Genomic DNA, 14,331 nt, shown 5'->3' on the forward strand with positions numbered 1-14,331 from the left:
CAAGCGGTCAAGGTCCGCTCTGCCACAACCACGGGTGGATTTCCTCTCTTTATAGTGGGAAGCATCTGTCGCAGTCGTTTCGGATGGATTTCTAATAATCTGGACTGGAGGGATTAAAGACCTGCCTGAGGAGAAAGGGAAGCATCGCCGTGGGAATAAAAACACGCTGCAGTCAGATGGAGTAGGAAGCAGCAACGATGTGACAGCCACAATCCAAAAAGGAAAAAATAAAACAACAAGAATGCAGCGGAAGTCTTTAACATCCGAGCAACCCGCCTGTTTTTGACCGAACATCTCCACCACTGACCCGATTCTGTTTGTCCCAGTTTGAAGAAGTGAAGATTTTGGGAAAAGCAGCCAGCATGTCGGCGGTTATGATAACGCGAAAGGTGCGGAAATGGGAGAAGCTCCCCGGGAAGAACACCTTCTGCTGCGACGGGAGGGTGATGATGGCCCGGCAGAAGGGGATCTTCTACCTGACCCTGTTCCTCATCATCGGAACCTGCTCCCTCTTCTTCGTTTTCGAGTAAGTCACAGTAGTTCACCTCAGAGGTCACGGACTGAACACTTTCCTTACGGCATGTGTTCAGCGTTTAACCGTTTCCAATGGTTATCTTTACTGACTAATCGATTGATCATATACGTTTTTACATTCCTTTTGATTATGGGATATTCAGGACCCATTTGAAGGCGTAAATCTGGATTTATCTGTGAAAAGTTGAGAGTTTAGAGATTCAAGAAGACACACTTCCTTTATATCGTATGTTCAGAGTTTTTACTTTTCCAGTTGTTACCAGACTAGTTGATTAGTCGATTAAAATGTTAGCCGTAAATCTGGATTTATCTGTAAAAATTTGACAGATTGAGAGGACACTCTTCTTACAGCATTTGCTCTGGGTTGTACATTTCCAGTCATTACCATTACTTACCAATCAATACCATTACTTAGCAATCAATGTCATTTCTTACCAATTGATTAGTTGATTGAAATGTTAGAAACCTTTGATTATGGATTGTTCAGGGCCCATTCGAAGTCATAAATCTGGATTTATCTGCAAAACTTTGACATCCTGAAGACCTGAGAAGCACACTTGGGTGATTTCCTATTACTGGGAAATCTGAGTTTTCCAGTAATAGGATTAATCGTTACAGACCAATCGATCAGTCGATTGAAATGTTAGAGTCCTTTCATTATGGTTTTTCCAGCCATTTGAAGCAGTAAATCTGGATTCATCTGCAAAAATTTCACGTCTCGAAGACCAAAGAAGACACACTTTCCTGATGACTTTCCTGTTCAGGGCTTTAACGTTTCTAGTTGTTACCATCAACTGTCAATTAATTATCTGATATAGAAATTTTAGATTTCATTGGTTATGAATCATTCAGGGCCCACATGAAGCCGTAAATATGCATTTACAGTTTAAAGACCCAAGTCGAACTGAGATTTAGGTAAACAAAACTTGCTTGACTTTCCTTTATTTTATTTATTTTTTTACTTCCTTTAGTGCAAAATATATTAACTTTAATATAATATTTCAGACTTCTCTTTAAATTATTTGCATTCACAAAAACCTGCTTTGTTGAGTAAATATTTGGCTTAGTAGCTTATATTTGATATATTCTTTAAAAAATACTAAAATCTTGAAAAAATATCTTTACAAAAGTAGCAAAAATAATAAATCAGTGTGTTTACGTGTGTCATCAGGGCCGGTCCAAGGTTTTTTGGGGCCTCACCACTAATGGCGATTCAACACAGATTTTTGATCAAATCTGGGAAGATTTAATTGGTTATTATTTGCTGCTGAAACATATTTTTAAACAAAATAAGCTCAAACACAAAGAAAAGATGTAAAATTATAATTTTGTTCAACAACATTAATTTACTCTATTTGGCAAAACCTGCAATCTTAACATCTTTATTAGAATTTAACTGTTAGCTGCTAAGTCAGCTGTTAGCTGTTGTTTGTGACGCCCAGCAGGGGTTTAGTTTGTTTTATAATTTAAAATTAAAATATATAAGCTCCATTTATGTTCAGAAAAGTTGTTTTTAAAGCTTTTGTTTTGAAAAAGGAATTTAAAACAGTTTCCATCTATTACTAGTTTAGTAAAGGTGCTAAAGCTAAAGTGAAAATTGTTAGCAAGCGTAGCTTCTTAAGTTTGATTTCTGTCACATGATAGCTTTAATTTTCAGGGTAAGTATTTACATTCCCCCCTGTTAGAAAATATTTATATGCATGTATTTTAATGTTTTTGCTACATTTTATGTCGAACTAAACTAAAATGTTTGTAAGCTTAACGCCAGTTTAACTGATTAGTTCTGTTTGTTTTAACAGTGCACTCAGTAAAACGCAGTGTAATTTTTTTTTTTTTACCAGTGAGTGCATGTTTTCCTGTTCCTATCTGACTCAAGGTTCACAGCTGATTAATATTTAATGTGTTGAGTGGCCCACCTTTACCTCGCTGTAGATAAACCTCTTCGGCTTCCACGACTCAGCACTTCTGCTTTTTATGTGTTTATAGCATGAGGAGCATTTTAATCAGCGCTTACGCTGATTTTCTCCTGTTTCTTAATTATTCCTAATTTTTCCTGAGTTTCTTTTGGCCAACACATCCAGATTGATGACTTGGCACAAAGTCCTGCAGCGTTAACTTGGTCTGTGCTTGACTGGCTGGGTGTGTGCAGCCGTCAGGTTGAATCCGTTTGTGCAGCAGTGGCTCTCCTCCTATCTTCATGCCCGATCGTTTAATGGCCTCCTGCTCTCCTCTGAGTCTGCACAGAAGGAGTTTTTGTCCGGCTGGGAGCACAGAGCGGAAAAAGCTGATGCGCTGAGCGCTCTGAGGGTCGTTAGCTGAGGATGTTCATATTACAGAGGAACATAATTATGTGGAGTGGGCGTGAGCCGATGTTGAGAATGAGATACAGCTTAAACGACATGCTGGTGGGTTTAGCTCAACGTTACTTTGCAAGGAGAAACCTCAGATGTTTCTGTGAAACTCCAGCTGCAGGTTTAAAGTGTTCATGGTTGTACATAAGATTACAAAAAGATTGTATTTCACTATTGTGTTTTATTATCATTCAAGGAAACAGTTACTGTCCCGTTTTCTTATTTTCTTTAATTGAAGTTTCTAGAAGCTAAGATTCAGAGTTAGTTAGTATTTAGCTACATTTACTCAATTACATTTACTTTAGTAACCTTTTTGGAAAAACTGATTTTTACTGCATGTTTACTTTAACTTGAGTAATTTGATTATGAAGTATTTCCACTCAAACTTGATTAAAATTCTGGATTTTTTACCCACTGAATGAAAAACAAACATATTTTAATCAAATATTCACCAGACACAGAGACACACCTGCAGTTTTTGTTGAAGTTTCATAAATTATTTTTTAAAGAAACTGATTTGGAAACATTTTATTTTGTCTGATTTAGTTATTTTTCGCAGCTTATTGTCATTTTCGTTCTTAAAATACCAAAATTTCCACTTATCTCCATATTCTGGTCTGTTTGATGATGTCATGTTTAAACAGTAAATGATTGATAATTAGATCAGTTACTCAGTACTTTAATAGATGTTTTACCAAATACTTTTACTCTTGTTTCTAATTTCTTTAGGCTACTGTTTATTTTTCTTGAGTAAAAATATGGTGAAGTTATGCTACTTTTACTTGAGTGCAGTTTTTGAGTACTCGTCTGATTATTGCAAAGATTTAATATGTTTTATATTGTCTTTAAATAACAACACTGATTTATGTTGGGTCAAAGAATGATCCTTCAGGAAATCTTTGGTTACTTATTGACATTTTTAGAGTGTGAAATTACTTAGTAAGTCCATTCAGTCAAATTAATAACACGAACCTTAAATATAAAAAGCAGAGTTGGGCTTAAAGGGAAAGTAGAACATTTTCATCATTTCCATACATTTCAGTTTGTAATTACAGAAAAAGTTTTCCTTTTCCAAAAAACCAAAAATAAACAAAAACAAGGCTCTGTAATTTCCCCCTGAAATCTGAGATCCAGAAATAAAATGTTGATGTGGGAATTGAAGTTTTCCAAATGCAATAGCAGAGAAAAGAAACCTGAACCCTTCATCACGAAGTACAGAAACCGACAGTTTGCACCATCAAACCACTGGTACTGTGTGTAATAACCACGCCACCCAGAAAGAGGAAGAGGGCAATCTTCAAACCTAATTTATCCTAAATTATTCTGGATTACTGGGCACAAAAGTGATTAGTGTGTCTGCAGCACTTTGTGGAATGACACAATAATCTAATTCAGCAGCTATTTGCTTAATATTGACTAAAAAATCTCCTCCTAAACACCAAATTTTCTCTGGGATTATTCCATTCGTCTTGATTTAAAACTTAATTCATATTCATGCTGTGAATAAAACCAGAAGTTTATTCGTTCTAAGGTGAACCTGAGGTTGAGCTGCGGCGTTGGGAGAGCGACGCGTGGCTCAGTTTTACCTCCAGACGTTGGCGGTTCACGCAGCGAAAACTCGCCTTAAATTAAAGACACGAGCAGCAGAAAGGAAACATTAGCAACTCTTATTTTAGTAATCAGTTTAATCGGATCAAAACATTTCCACACTCTATAGATTTTTCATTTAGCCACTTTTTTATTTTTATACAATGTTAGCAATACAGTAAAAATGCAAAATAATAAAGAATTTCGTCTTTAAAAAGGAAAAATAAACATTTTATTGCCTAAAATGCAATAACACCTCATTCTTCTAGACCAGATGAAGCTAAAACTAAATCACTTTAGGAGTTCAGGGTAAAACATATTTACAGAAAAATATATTTTTATCTCAAATTCAAAATTTATATTAATTTTGTAGAGTTTTGACTTAATTACTGCTCTAAATCTGTTACTTTTTCAGTAAATTGACCTTTTTTTTAGTTCAGTTAATGATTAATCGATTACTAGATTAGTTAACAATAGGAACGAAGTTGCCCCAGAAGTTATTGCGATAAACAATAGTGTTGTTTTGAGACCATTTTCCAGTAATATAATGGGAATGGAATAATAATAATAATAATAATTATAATAATAATAAGGAGTTAATAACTGTTTTTGTCCTTAAAATGGCAAATTCACTTCAAAAAAAGGAGTTGAAACCAAAACGCCAAACCGGAGACTTTTAGAAAGAGAAAAACAATAAATTATGCAAATGGAAATTATTGACCTTGTTTTAATTTATCATGTGATTAATTGATTTATTGCTTATTGCAAAAGGCCTAGTTGATGATTATTTGAATAATCGATTAATCTGATTAATCGTTTCATCCCTAGTAAACAGATTAGTCAGTCAGTAATTGTTATCCTGCTCATTTTGCAGCTTTTATCCTTGAACTTGCTGTAAAACGCACCTTCAGGTCTCTACAGAGGCTTTTTTCAGCTTGATTTGTGATAAATATTTATGCGATATATGAGTGTGCGTGCACACAGCTCCCTGCAGAGCTGGGATGAGACTGGACCACAAGGACAGTGAGTCATCTGTTCGTCCACCGCAGGACACCAAGCTGCATTATGTGCAGAGAGTTTTCCTCTGTGGGCCGACCCTGCAGAGCAGAGCGTCTGCAGTCGAGAGCAGATCTGGTAACCGACCCGCGAGCATCCGACCCCACCCTGTGGCCCTGCCAGCCAGTCAGCATCCAGCTGAGGCTAAACGAGCAGCAACATGATTTATGCTCAGAGAACATGCTCCATTTACAGTCGCAGCGATCCGCAGGCTTTGTTCTCTGGGAGCAGAGAGCTGCTTTCTGTTCTCATACTGGGAGTTTTACATTTGAATAAATACTCCTCCAATACTCTCCATGTAAATAATGGGTGGTTGTTTCATCGCTTTTATTCCCCCCACTGTCAGATTTTCTCATCTGACTGAATATTCTGTGATGCAACAGCGTATTATATACTGGGATTATTGCTTTAATCCCAGTAAAGGTCAACGACCCCACCTCTGACGTTTCTGTCAATGTCATATTAAAATGTTACATAACAAGGAAGCAGAGTTATGTAGTAACAAGTTACGTATGCTTGAGTAGCGTCTTTGAAAAAAATTATTTTTTGCTCCCAAATCAAGCCAACATGAAAATGACACGAATTCAAAAATGTAAACAAAAATGGAGCGGCGTCTGACTTTAGTGGTTGTAGGATTCCTCTTCTGTCTCTGGTAAAAGACTAGAAGCAGTTTCTCCCTCTGATATGAGACTCACACGTCTGTTTTGGTTGTATTTACCCAGAATGCCCTTCGGTTTAGTCCACTTCCTGCTTTTGGAGCGGTTTCCTGTGCGCTTGTAGTCAAATAAACATTCAAATTCACTTTATTCAACTGAGACCGAGGTTTTTAGACAGACCCGATTAAGCTTTTTTTGGTCCACATCAGAGTTCGATTGCACGTTCACATCGACCCAAACAAACTAAACTTTCTATGCAAACAAACTTCGTTAAATCGGACTAAACAAGAGTGCTCAGTTCTCTTTCTAAAAGCGATCTGCCATGCTAAGGATTGATCTCCTTTATTGAAAGCCACCAACTCATCCACTACAGACCCTGCAAGGCCTGCAGCGCCTCAATTGATCAGACCTTCTGGAATAATTTATATCTGGAGCATAAAAACCACGCATTAGCGCTCCGATTGGAGGAGTCGCTTTGTGGAAAAGCGTATCAGTTGCTTGGAGCCGCTGCTGCTGCAGAGGGACGTATCAAAGCTCCTCACATATTGATTTTCCTCTCTATACTGTGAAAGACAAGAGGCCAGCTCAGGCTGCGATCTTATGTTTTACCTTGCAGCGCCCCAGAACCCAGAAGCATAGTGAAACCCGACGAGAGCATCAGTCTTTTTGTGGATTAATTCATCACAGCTCACAGCTGTTAAGTATTAATAAGAAAGTTCAATGCAGGGAGAGTGTCATGAGTGGCACAGGTTTGACTGCAGCGGCGTTCTTCCTCAGACGTTTGAAGGGATTTTAATCCTGACTGCAGCCGTTTTTCATCTGGAGGCTCATGTCATCCTGAGTTTAACCGCTGATGAACGTCTGCAGCAGACACGCCTAGAAACCCGTCCACACCTTGTGCACACTCGCATGTCGAAGGAGCTTATCTGGATCAGGTTTATAATGGGGCGTAATTATTTTATGTGCTGTTATTTATAAGCTGAAGGTTCTCCAGTGTTAACCAACCACAAGCCTAACGTCTTCAATGTTTCTGAGGAAATTAAGCTTATAATGGAGTAAAACGTTAAAGACCTAAACATTTCTCCAAAACACGTGTTTGCTGGTTAGAAAATTTACTACTTTCAATAACTGACATAAAGGTGGGAGATATTAATTTAAAGTTTTATCACGAAATTTGATTATTATTTGATTAATCAAAATAAAAATCAACAAATGATTCTTTAGCTGCAGATTCATCCTTTCTACAAATGATCACGCGCTCATTTTAGCCAAATAAAATTCTTATTTTCTTATATTAAAAAGGAATTTAATTATTTATTAGTAATTTAATGTATTTGTAATATTGCATAAAATAAACTTAAGTGTATAAATCAAAAATCTGCAGAATGTGGCAATTATTTATCCGTTTAATTGATTACTAGTATAATCGATAGTTGCAGCTCTAATCTAAACCGATAAAAAAGTAACATTTATTGTGATTTGTTGTAAAAAACAAAACAAATGATTATTAAGAAGCTCGAGTCAAAATGTGTAAATATTTGAGTCAATTTCAGAGATGATGACTTGTTTCTGTTTAGACTCAGATTGTTTGTAAATATTTGGATGGATGGATGGATGGATGGATGGATGGATGGATGGATGGATGGATGGATGGATGGATGGATGGATTTTTGCAGACAAACTGGATCATTTCTGTCTACAGGTCTGCTAATGCTATCTGACCCACACAGGTGCAGCTAATGAACGTTTTGAGCCAAAGTGTTTCACAGATATTTCATGTTTTAAATCTGCAGTAACGTCACTGATCAAGTTTTTTGGCTGCAAAGGCTGAACCGTTGAAACCTGTTTTACCTGTTTATTATATTTTGATGGTTCAAAAGTCCGAGAAAAAGAGAAGCTCCGTCAGATTAACACGCCGGCTCCAGACTAGAGTTACTGAAGACGAGTCGCTGTAACACTTTGCTGCGTTTCCTGAGTGTTTTATGTCGACTGTTTAAAAATAAATCTTCATATCACCTGAAAAATGTCTGATAAGGTTTAAAAATAACAGCTATAAGAAAGTGTTTGTTCAGTTGTTCAGCCTCCAGGAAGCGGGACGGTTTGTGAATGTCTTTGTGTGAAATATAGAAATATGTGCAAAGAAAACCGACCTATTTGTATTTACTATTTGCTAAAGTAAACCTCCCACTCTGAGGGTGCTAAATAAAACCTGTGATGTAATATGTTTTGTGTTGGAGTTTCACTCAGCAGCAGGTTTGTTGTGTTTGGCACAATGAGAGGAAACGGGAAGAACCAACTCACCTGGTTCTGATGAAATTCACCCAGCGGCTCATTCAAAGTCCGCCAGCAAAAGTCCAACACATTTTAACTGTTAACTTAAATGAGACAATTTTACATGTTAGAAGGTTTGAGATGGAATATAAGCAGAGAAGGAGAGAGTATCCAAAAATCTACTTCAACATATTTTTACCCAAGTAAAAGTAAAAAGTATTTGGTAAAAAGTTACTCCAGTATACTGAGTACCTGATCAAGTTATCAATCATTTAATATATAAAACTTGCATCATCAGATGGATTGAAATAAAAAGTTAAATGGAAATTTTGTTTTTCTTCAGGACAAAATGACAATAATTCATATTTGTAACAAAAAAACAAAATTTTGGGATAAAACATGTTTGTTTTTCATTCAGTGGGTAAAAAAAATCATAAATTTTACTCAAGTAAGAGCAGAGATATTTATAATAAAATTACTCAAGAAAAACTGAAAAGTACAGCTTAGGAAAAACTAAATTTTCTTTCGAGTAAATGTAGCTAGACCCCACCATCTCTGCTAATGAGGAAAATTTCATCCTGTGGGAATGTAAACAATCTAGATCCAGTTTTTCTGGATCTGTGCTGACTGATGCGCCTCAGCAGCTCAGCGGAGGAGGGGCTGATGGGAAGTGATGATGGAGCGTGACTCCAGTTCCTGACGGTCATTATTACAGGAATCACCCGCCTGGTCATCCTGCTCTCACACTGGAAGTTTCTATCGATCCGACGCTGCTGCTGCTGCTTCCCATTAGCGGTGGGGAAACGCTGCAGAGCTCAGACTGGTGGAGCTGGGAGCTCGTCTCTTCTCCAGTGTGCTGACGTCTCTGCGGTCGCAGCGAATCACATGGACTCTGGTCTTTGTGGTGTTTTGCTGACTAAGCTGTTTCCTGTTAGCTAAGTTTGTTGTGAAAATGGAAATCCTGGCTGGATGAGACAGACAGTCCCTCCAGGATGTTTGGATGATTTATTATTATTATTATTATTATTATTGATGTCTGAAATCACAGATTTTGTGGTCAAAATTGTGAATTTTTTCCCTAATGGGATCTTAAAAAAGATGAAATTGTTGAACAAAACCTTTCCAAAAACAACAGTGCATTTTTAAGGTGCAAATAATATTTAAGGTGAAATAGTACAAATAAAATCCTGTGCAAAAAAATAATTCAAGTTTTTTATTTATTTGCATCTTTAACGCATTTCTAAGATTGCATAAAAATGTTTAAGTGGCTAAATCTATGGGATGTGGGAATGTTTTTATCTGATTAATTGATTAATCGTCAGAATAATTGATTATTGAAATAACTAAGTGGCAGCGCTGCTGTTTTTATGTCTATTTTTTGTTTGCTTGTGTTCTGCTGCTCATACCTTTTATTTGTTATCATGACAGACCTGAATGTACCGAATAAACTGATTAGTGCTACGATTGTTAAATTGGAAAGTCAGGAAAGATGTAACCAAACTACAGTCATTAACTTTATCCTTTAGTACACAGCATCACTTCATTTCTTAACACTGAATAGTCAAATTATGTTAAATTTACTAACGGTGGTTCTGTGTGTGGGCAGATACGTGAGCTGCTGTAACAGCGTTTTTCTTGTTCAGGATGCGTCTCCGTTCTGTGGAGCTTCATTAGCTTTATGAATAAACGTCTCCATCGAACAGAGATGAAGCAGTTCAGGTATTAACACCAGCATTCAGGAGCTTCAGGTGCTGCTGCTCTGCAGCTGCCATCTGTTACCAAGCAGCAGGCGGGTTCAGAGGAGTCCTGCTGGCTCTCGGCCCGGTTGGACCCACTGCCAGAGCTATGCTGATACCAGCCATGTTCTCCGCCAGCGAAGAGGCTGCGGCCTGTTTATGCACAGCTGTGAGGTCCGGTTAAAAGGTCATGACCTCATGCTTAAAGCAGCAGATCAGAGTGTTTCTGTTCTGGTGCGACCTCACTGAGAGCATAATGTTCGCTGTGTTTGTACGTAAACCTTTTCACGTTCAGACACGTTGCAACTGGGGACTTTTCTCTTTGGTTTTTAAAACACAGACACAAATGTTCTTACAAAATTATGTTTTTGACTCTGCACCAGCACACCACATTAAATACACCAATAGCTTCAAAAGCAAACATGTAAAAACAACTTTAATTTGTTCCTTCAGTGCAGTTAGGAGTAAAAGAACCAATAATAATAAAAGACACTGTCGAAAATGTAAAAAATAAACTGCTACAAATCAAATGGTTCAGAAAGAGCAATTAGAAAGTTAAATATAATGTAAAATCAATAAATCATGAGCATAGAATTAGATTGAATAGATCTGCCCTTGTGATTCAGACACACTGTCATCAATACCTGATCTGGAACCTTTTTCAACATTGGGACCAATACAGATATAAATAAAAATAAAAAACATCAGGCTGTTTGTTTTGTAATACTTTATCTTTTGGTGTCTATAAAATGAGTCATTTGAAAAACCCTCCAATTATTCAAAGGGCTCATATAATTGTTAACATGTGAAGTCATGAGTATTTACTGTGATTACATTTTTATTAAAAGTGAATATTCCAATTTTCTATCCCACATAATCTTGTGTTTCCTAATCCAAGGTGTTAATTTACCAGTTAAAAGTTTAAAATCCTCAAACTCAGAGTTCATAAATGCTGTATTGTATTATTTCCGACTAGAGCAACATTTTTGCCGTGCTCCTGTGCAGGTGTCCGTACCTGGCCGTCCACCTGTCTCCTGCCATCCCAGTTTTTGCCGTGCTGCTCTTCCTGTTCGTCATAGCCATGCTGCTGAGGACGAGCTTCAGCGACCCCGGGGTCCTGCCGCGGGCCCTTCCCGAGGAGGCCAACTTCATAGAGATGGAGATCGGTCAGTAGATGCATTCGTCTCCATTCTCAGAGGGGAAAAACCATCATCTGAACCTGAACTCAGCTTAGCTAATGGAGCCAATGAATGTTTTAACTGTGTAGGAGGATCTATTATGCTAATTTCATGGTTTGCATGTTTTTATTCTTCCATTTGTGTCTCTACTGTTTCGACCCAAGCGCTTTAAAAATAACCAGCTGTTTTTTGGTCAGTTTCAAAAACCTCCCGATTGTTGCACTGCGACATCACCTAGCAACCCCACCTCCGTCACCTAGCAACCCAAGCTGAGCTCCAGCACATTTGGTCATCTTGTTTTACCGCTGTATGCGCTGTACAATGGCTGCTGGAAAAGATAAATGTTTTGTTGTTGACTTACAATCCAGAAACAACTTGCTGCTTTTTTGTTGGCTGTGTAGGAGGTTCCACTTCTGCTTTTCTTAGATGTCCATCTGTTTGCAGCCATTTTCACGTGCGAGTGCAAACGTTGAGTTGGGGGGGGCACGGCTGGCAGCAGCTTATTTGTATTTAAAGTGACAAGGAGCCTTAAAACAGCTCAAAATAGTCAGAACTGATCAGACTAAAATCTCATTATCTAAAAATGGTTTTCTTAAAAACAATGTAATGAACATGTTTTGTATGGCCCATAGAAATATCCTAAGCTGTTTAAGTGTTGGTCGTATGTCAGAAAAACACACAATGGTTTAGTCACTGCTGATTAAATGTCCACAAGTTTCCTCACAAATGTGAATAATCTGCAGCAGCTGGCTAATGAGCAACCAGATCTGCTTCCATCTCTTGGCTGATGACATTTCAAATTCAGAAAAGTTTCAGTTACTTAAAAAACTAAAATGTGGAGATTTGGAAACATCGTACGCTATTTTCCAAGAATCGACAAAAACCAAAATACTTAATCCAGGGGTGTGCTGAGAAGTCAGCTTTGCTAAACTCGGCTAAATATAGCAAGAGTTTTGAAACACAGTGACCGAAATCCAGTTCTTATTACTGAAAATACATTTATTCAATTGAACCCAAAATAAACTGAAAACTAGAAACCTTTCTTTCAAACTTGCAAAATCTAATGTGGCGTATTAGGGCCATTGTAGAAAAAAAACTCAAAGTTTGACAGTAAGAGAGACGTGTTGTCAGTAGTTCATAGAATAAAAGAACGATGTTCATTTTACTTAAACATAACATAACATAACTTAAATCAGATCATTTTCAGCTGTCTCTTAATTTTTTTCCAGAGTTTTATATAAACCCTACCAGTCAAACGTTTGGACACCACTTCCCACTGGTGAGAAGGTGTCTGACCTTTTGACAGGTTGGTAATGTTTATATATTTGCTTATGACTGTGGTTCCCGTTTGCCACAAGATAAGTAGAAAGGAGTGTAATGTCTTTGGTTTGGCAGGGCAAAACAAACACGACCAGCTGATTAGTAATGTTACAGCTGCATGTGAGACCAGAGATACAAGTCTGCTAATTATTAACTTTTAAAGGACAAATGTGCAGAAGAAAAAATGTAGGAAAAAAGCTACAAATTTACTGTAAAACTGTGAAAACAAGGAGCCATGTTTAGAAGCTTTCTCTGTGATTTCTGATTCAAATACTGAATTTGTATTTTTGCCTAATTAAAATGGCTTCATGAAAACAATTTTTACACGTGTCTTTAAAATCCATGGAGTTTGCTCTCAGTCTTTACTGACGGTATCAAACCTTTATGATCAGGCATTTAAGGGCAGCTACAGGAGTGACATCAGCATGTTTTACCTCATCTTTACCTGGGGATCTTTCTGGACAAAAATAACAAGCAGAGATGCGGGAAAAATTGTAGTGGTTAAAGCTAGAAGTATTTATGAGGAATAAATGTTTCAGATTGGTTTGTTTGGCAGCAAGCAGGCAGAACCGCGTTTATTCATGCTTCTTATGTTAGAAAGTTGTTTTTCTAGTTACTTCCTTATAGAGCTGGACAATATGTTTTAAAGAAAAACGTTTAAAAGGAAAAAGCTTTGAGTTATCAGGATGTGACGAACGTTTCATTTCAGACGATATTGATAATTATTTATTCGTTTTTTTGTTTAAACATTTCCAGTTTTCACGTCACGCCGTTGTTTTTTTTAATTTTAAGCAGTTATGAGACACAGTGGTGGAACTTTAAACTGCTGCTGTGTAAGTAACAGGTCGTTGCTAGGCAACCAAAGAGTGAGCGAGTGAGTTGCTAGGTAACCGAGGAGTGAGTGAGTGAGTTGCTAGGTAACCGAGGAGTGAGTGAGTGAGTGAGTTGACTCAAATTCAAATTCAAAAATACTTTATTGCTCCCACAGGGAAATGAAATGTTGGTTAAAGCGTTTTCCTCTGCCTACATCTCCCACAATGCTGTGCAGCTCTGAATCTGTTATTGTCCAGTCCTGATTGAAATGTGCTTAAATTTCACTGTGGGGAAACTCTGCACTCTGGCGGAGTTAAGGGAGTCGGTGTAGCGAGCGAGCTGAGGCACGCAGCCCTCTGAAGATGGGTTTGCTGCTCTCATTATGACCGTGACTCACTCTGCGTGGAGGATGGTGGTTCTGCTGTGGCCCTGATGGCCCTAATGGACCAGCTGCAGTTTGCTGCAGCAGGTTACATGAAGGATTTTACAGAAATCCTCACACTGACCCTGAAATCCCTGTTCAAGCTGCACCTGGACCAATTGCTCAGTAAATTATTTAATTCTGATACTTTTGGCTTTGGTTATCATTACACCACTGCTTTGGTTTAATTTCATTACGCTAGATAATAACTTATTAAATAGAAAACATAAAATCTTTTTCTTCTTGTGTTGCAGGTTAAAGTAGAAAAAAAAGAAAAAATGTTTGTGCACCAAAAAGAGGTGTAATCTATTACTAAAAGGATATTTCACAATTCTTGTGATAGGATTGTATTTTATTCAAACATATATATTTAGGCCCGAGCAGCTAAGCGCTGCGAGAGCCTATTGA

The 14,331-nt window shown here is 37.5% G+C and overlaps 1 protein-coding gene across 1 annotated transcript in view; it reads left to right on the forward strand.

Annotated features, from left to right (window-relative positions):
• The first annotated feature begins 362 nt into the window (after window positions 1-362).
• The window catches only part of zdhhc9 (zDHHC palmitoyltransferase 9), a 39,673-nt gene continuing 25,704 nt past the window's right edge, over window positions 363-14,331 (forward strand). Inside the window, exons 1-2 of the mRNA XM_015029143.1 lie at window positions 363-526; window positions 11,197-11,357. Of these exons, the coding sequence (XP_014884629.1) occupies window positions 363-526; window positions 11,197-11,357 (325 nt within the window). The remainder of the gene's footprint in view (window positions 527-11,196; window positions 11,358-14,331) is intronic.

Source organism: Poecilia latipinna, unplaced genomic scaffold (genome assembly GCF_001443285.1).
Source record: "Poecilia latipinna isolate Pla-1442-1.1 unplaced genomic scaffold, P_latipinna-1.0 Scaffold145, whole genome shotgun sequence".
In the NCBI taxonomy this organism is placed as follows: domain Eukaryota; kingdom Metazoa; phylum Chordata; class Actinopteri; order Cyprinodontiformes; family Poeciliidae; genus Poecilia; species Poecilia latipinna.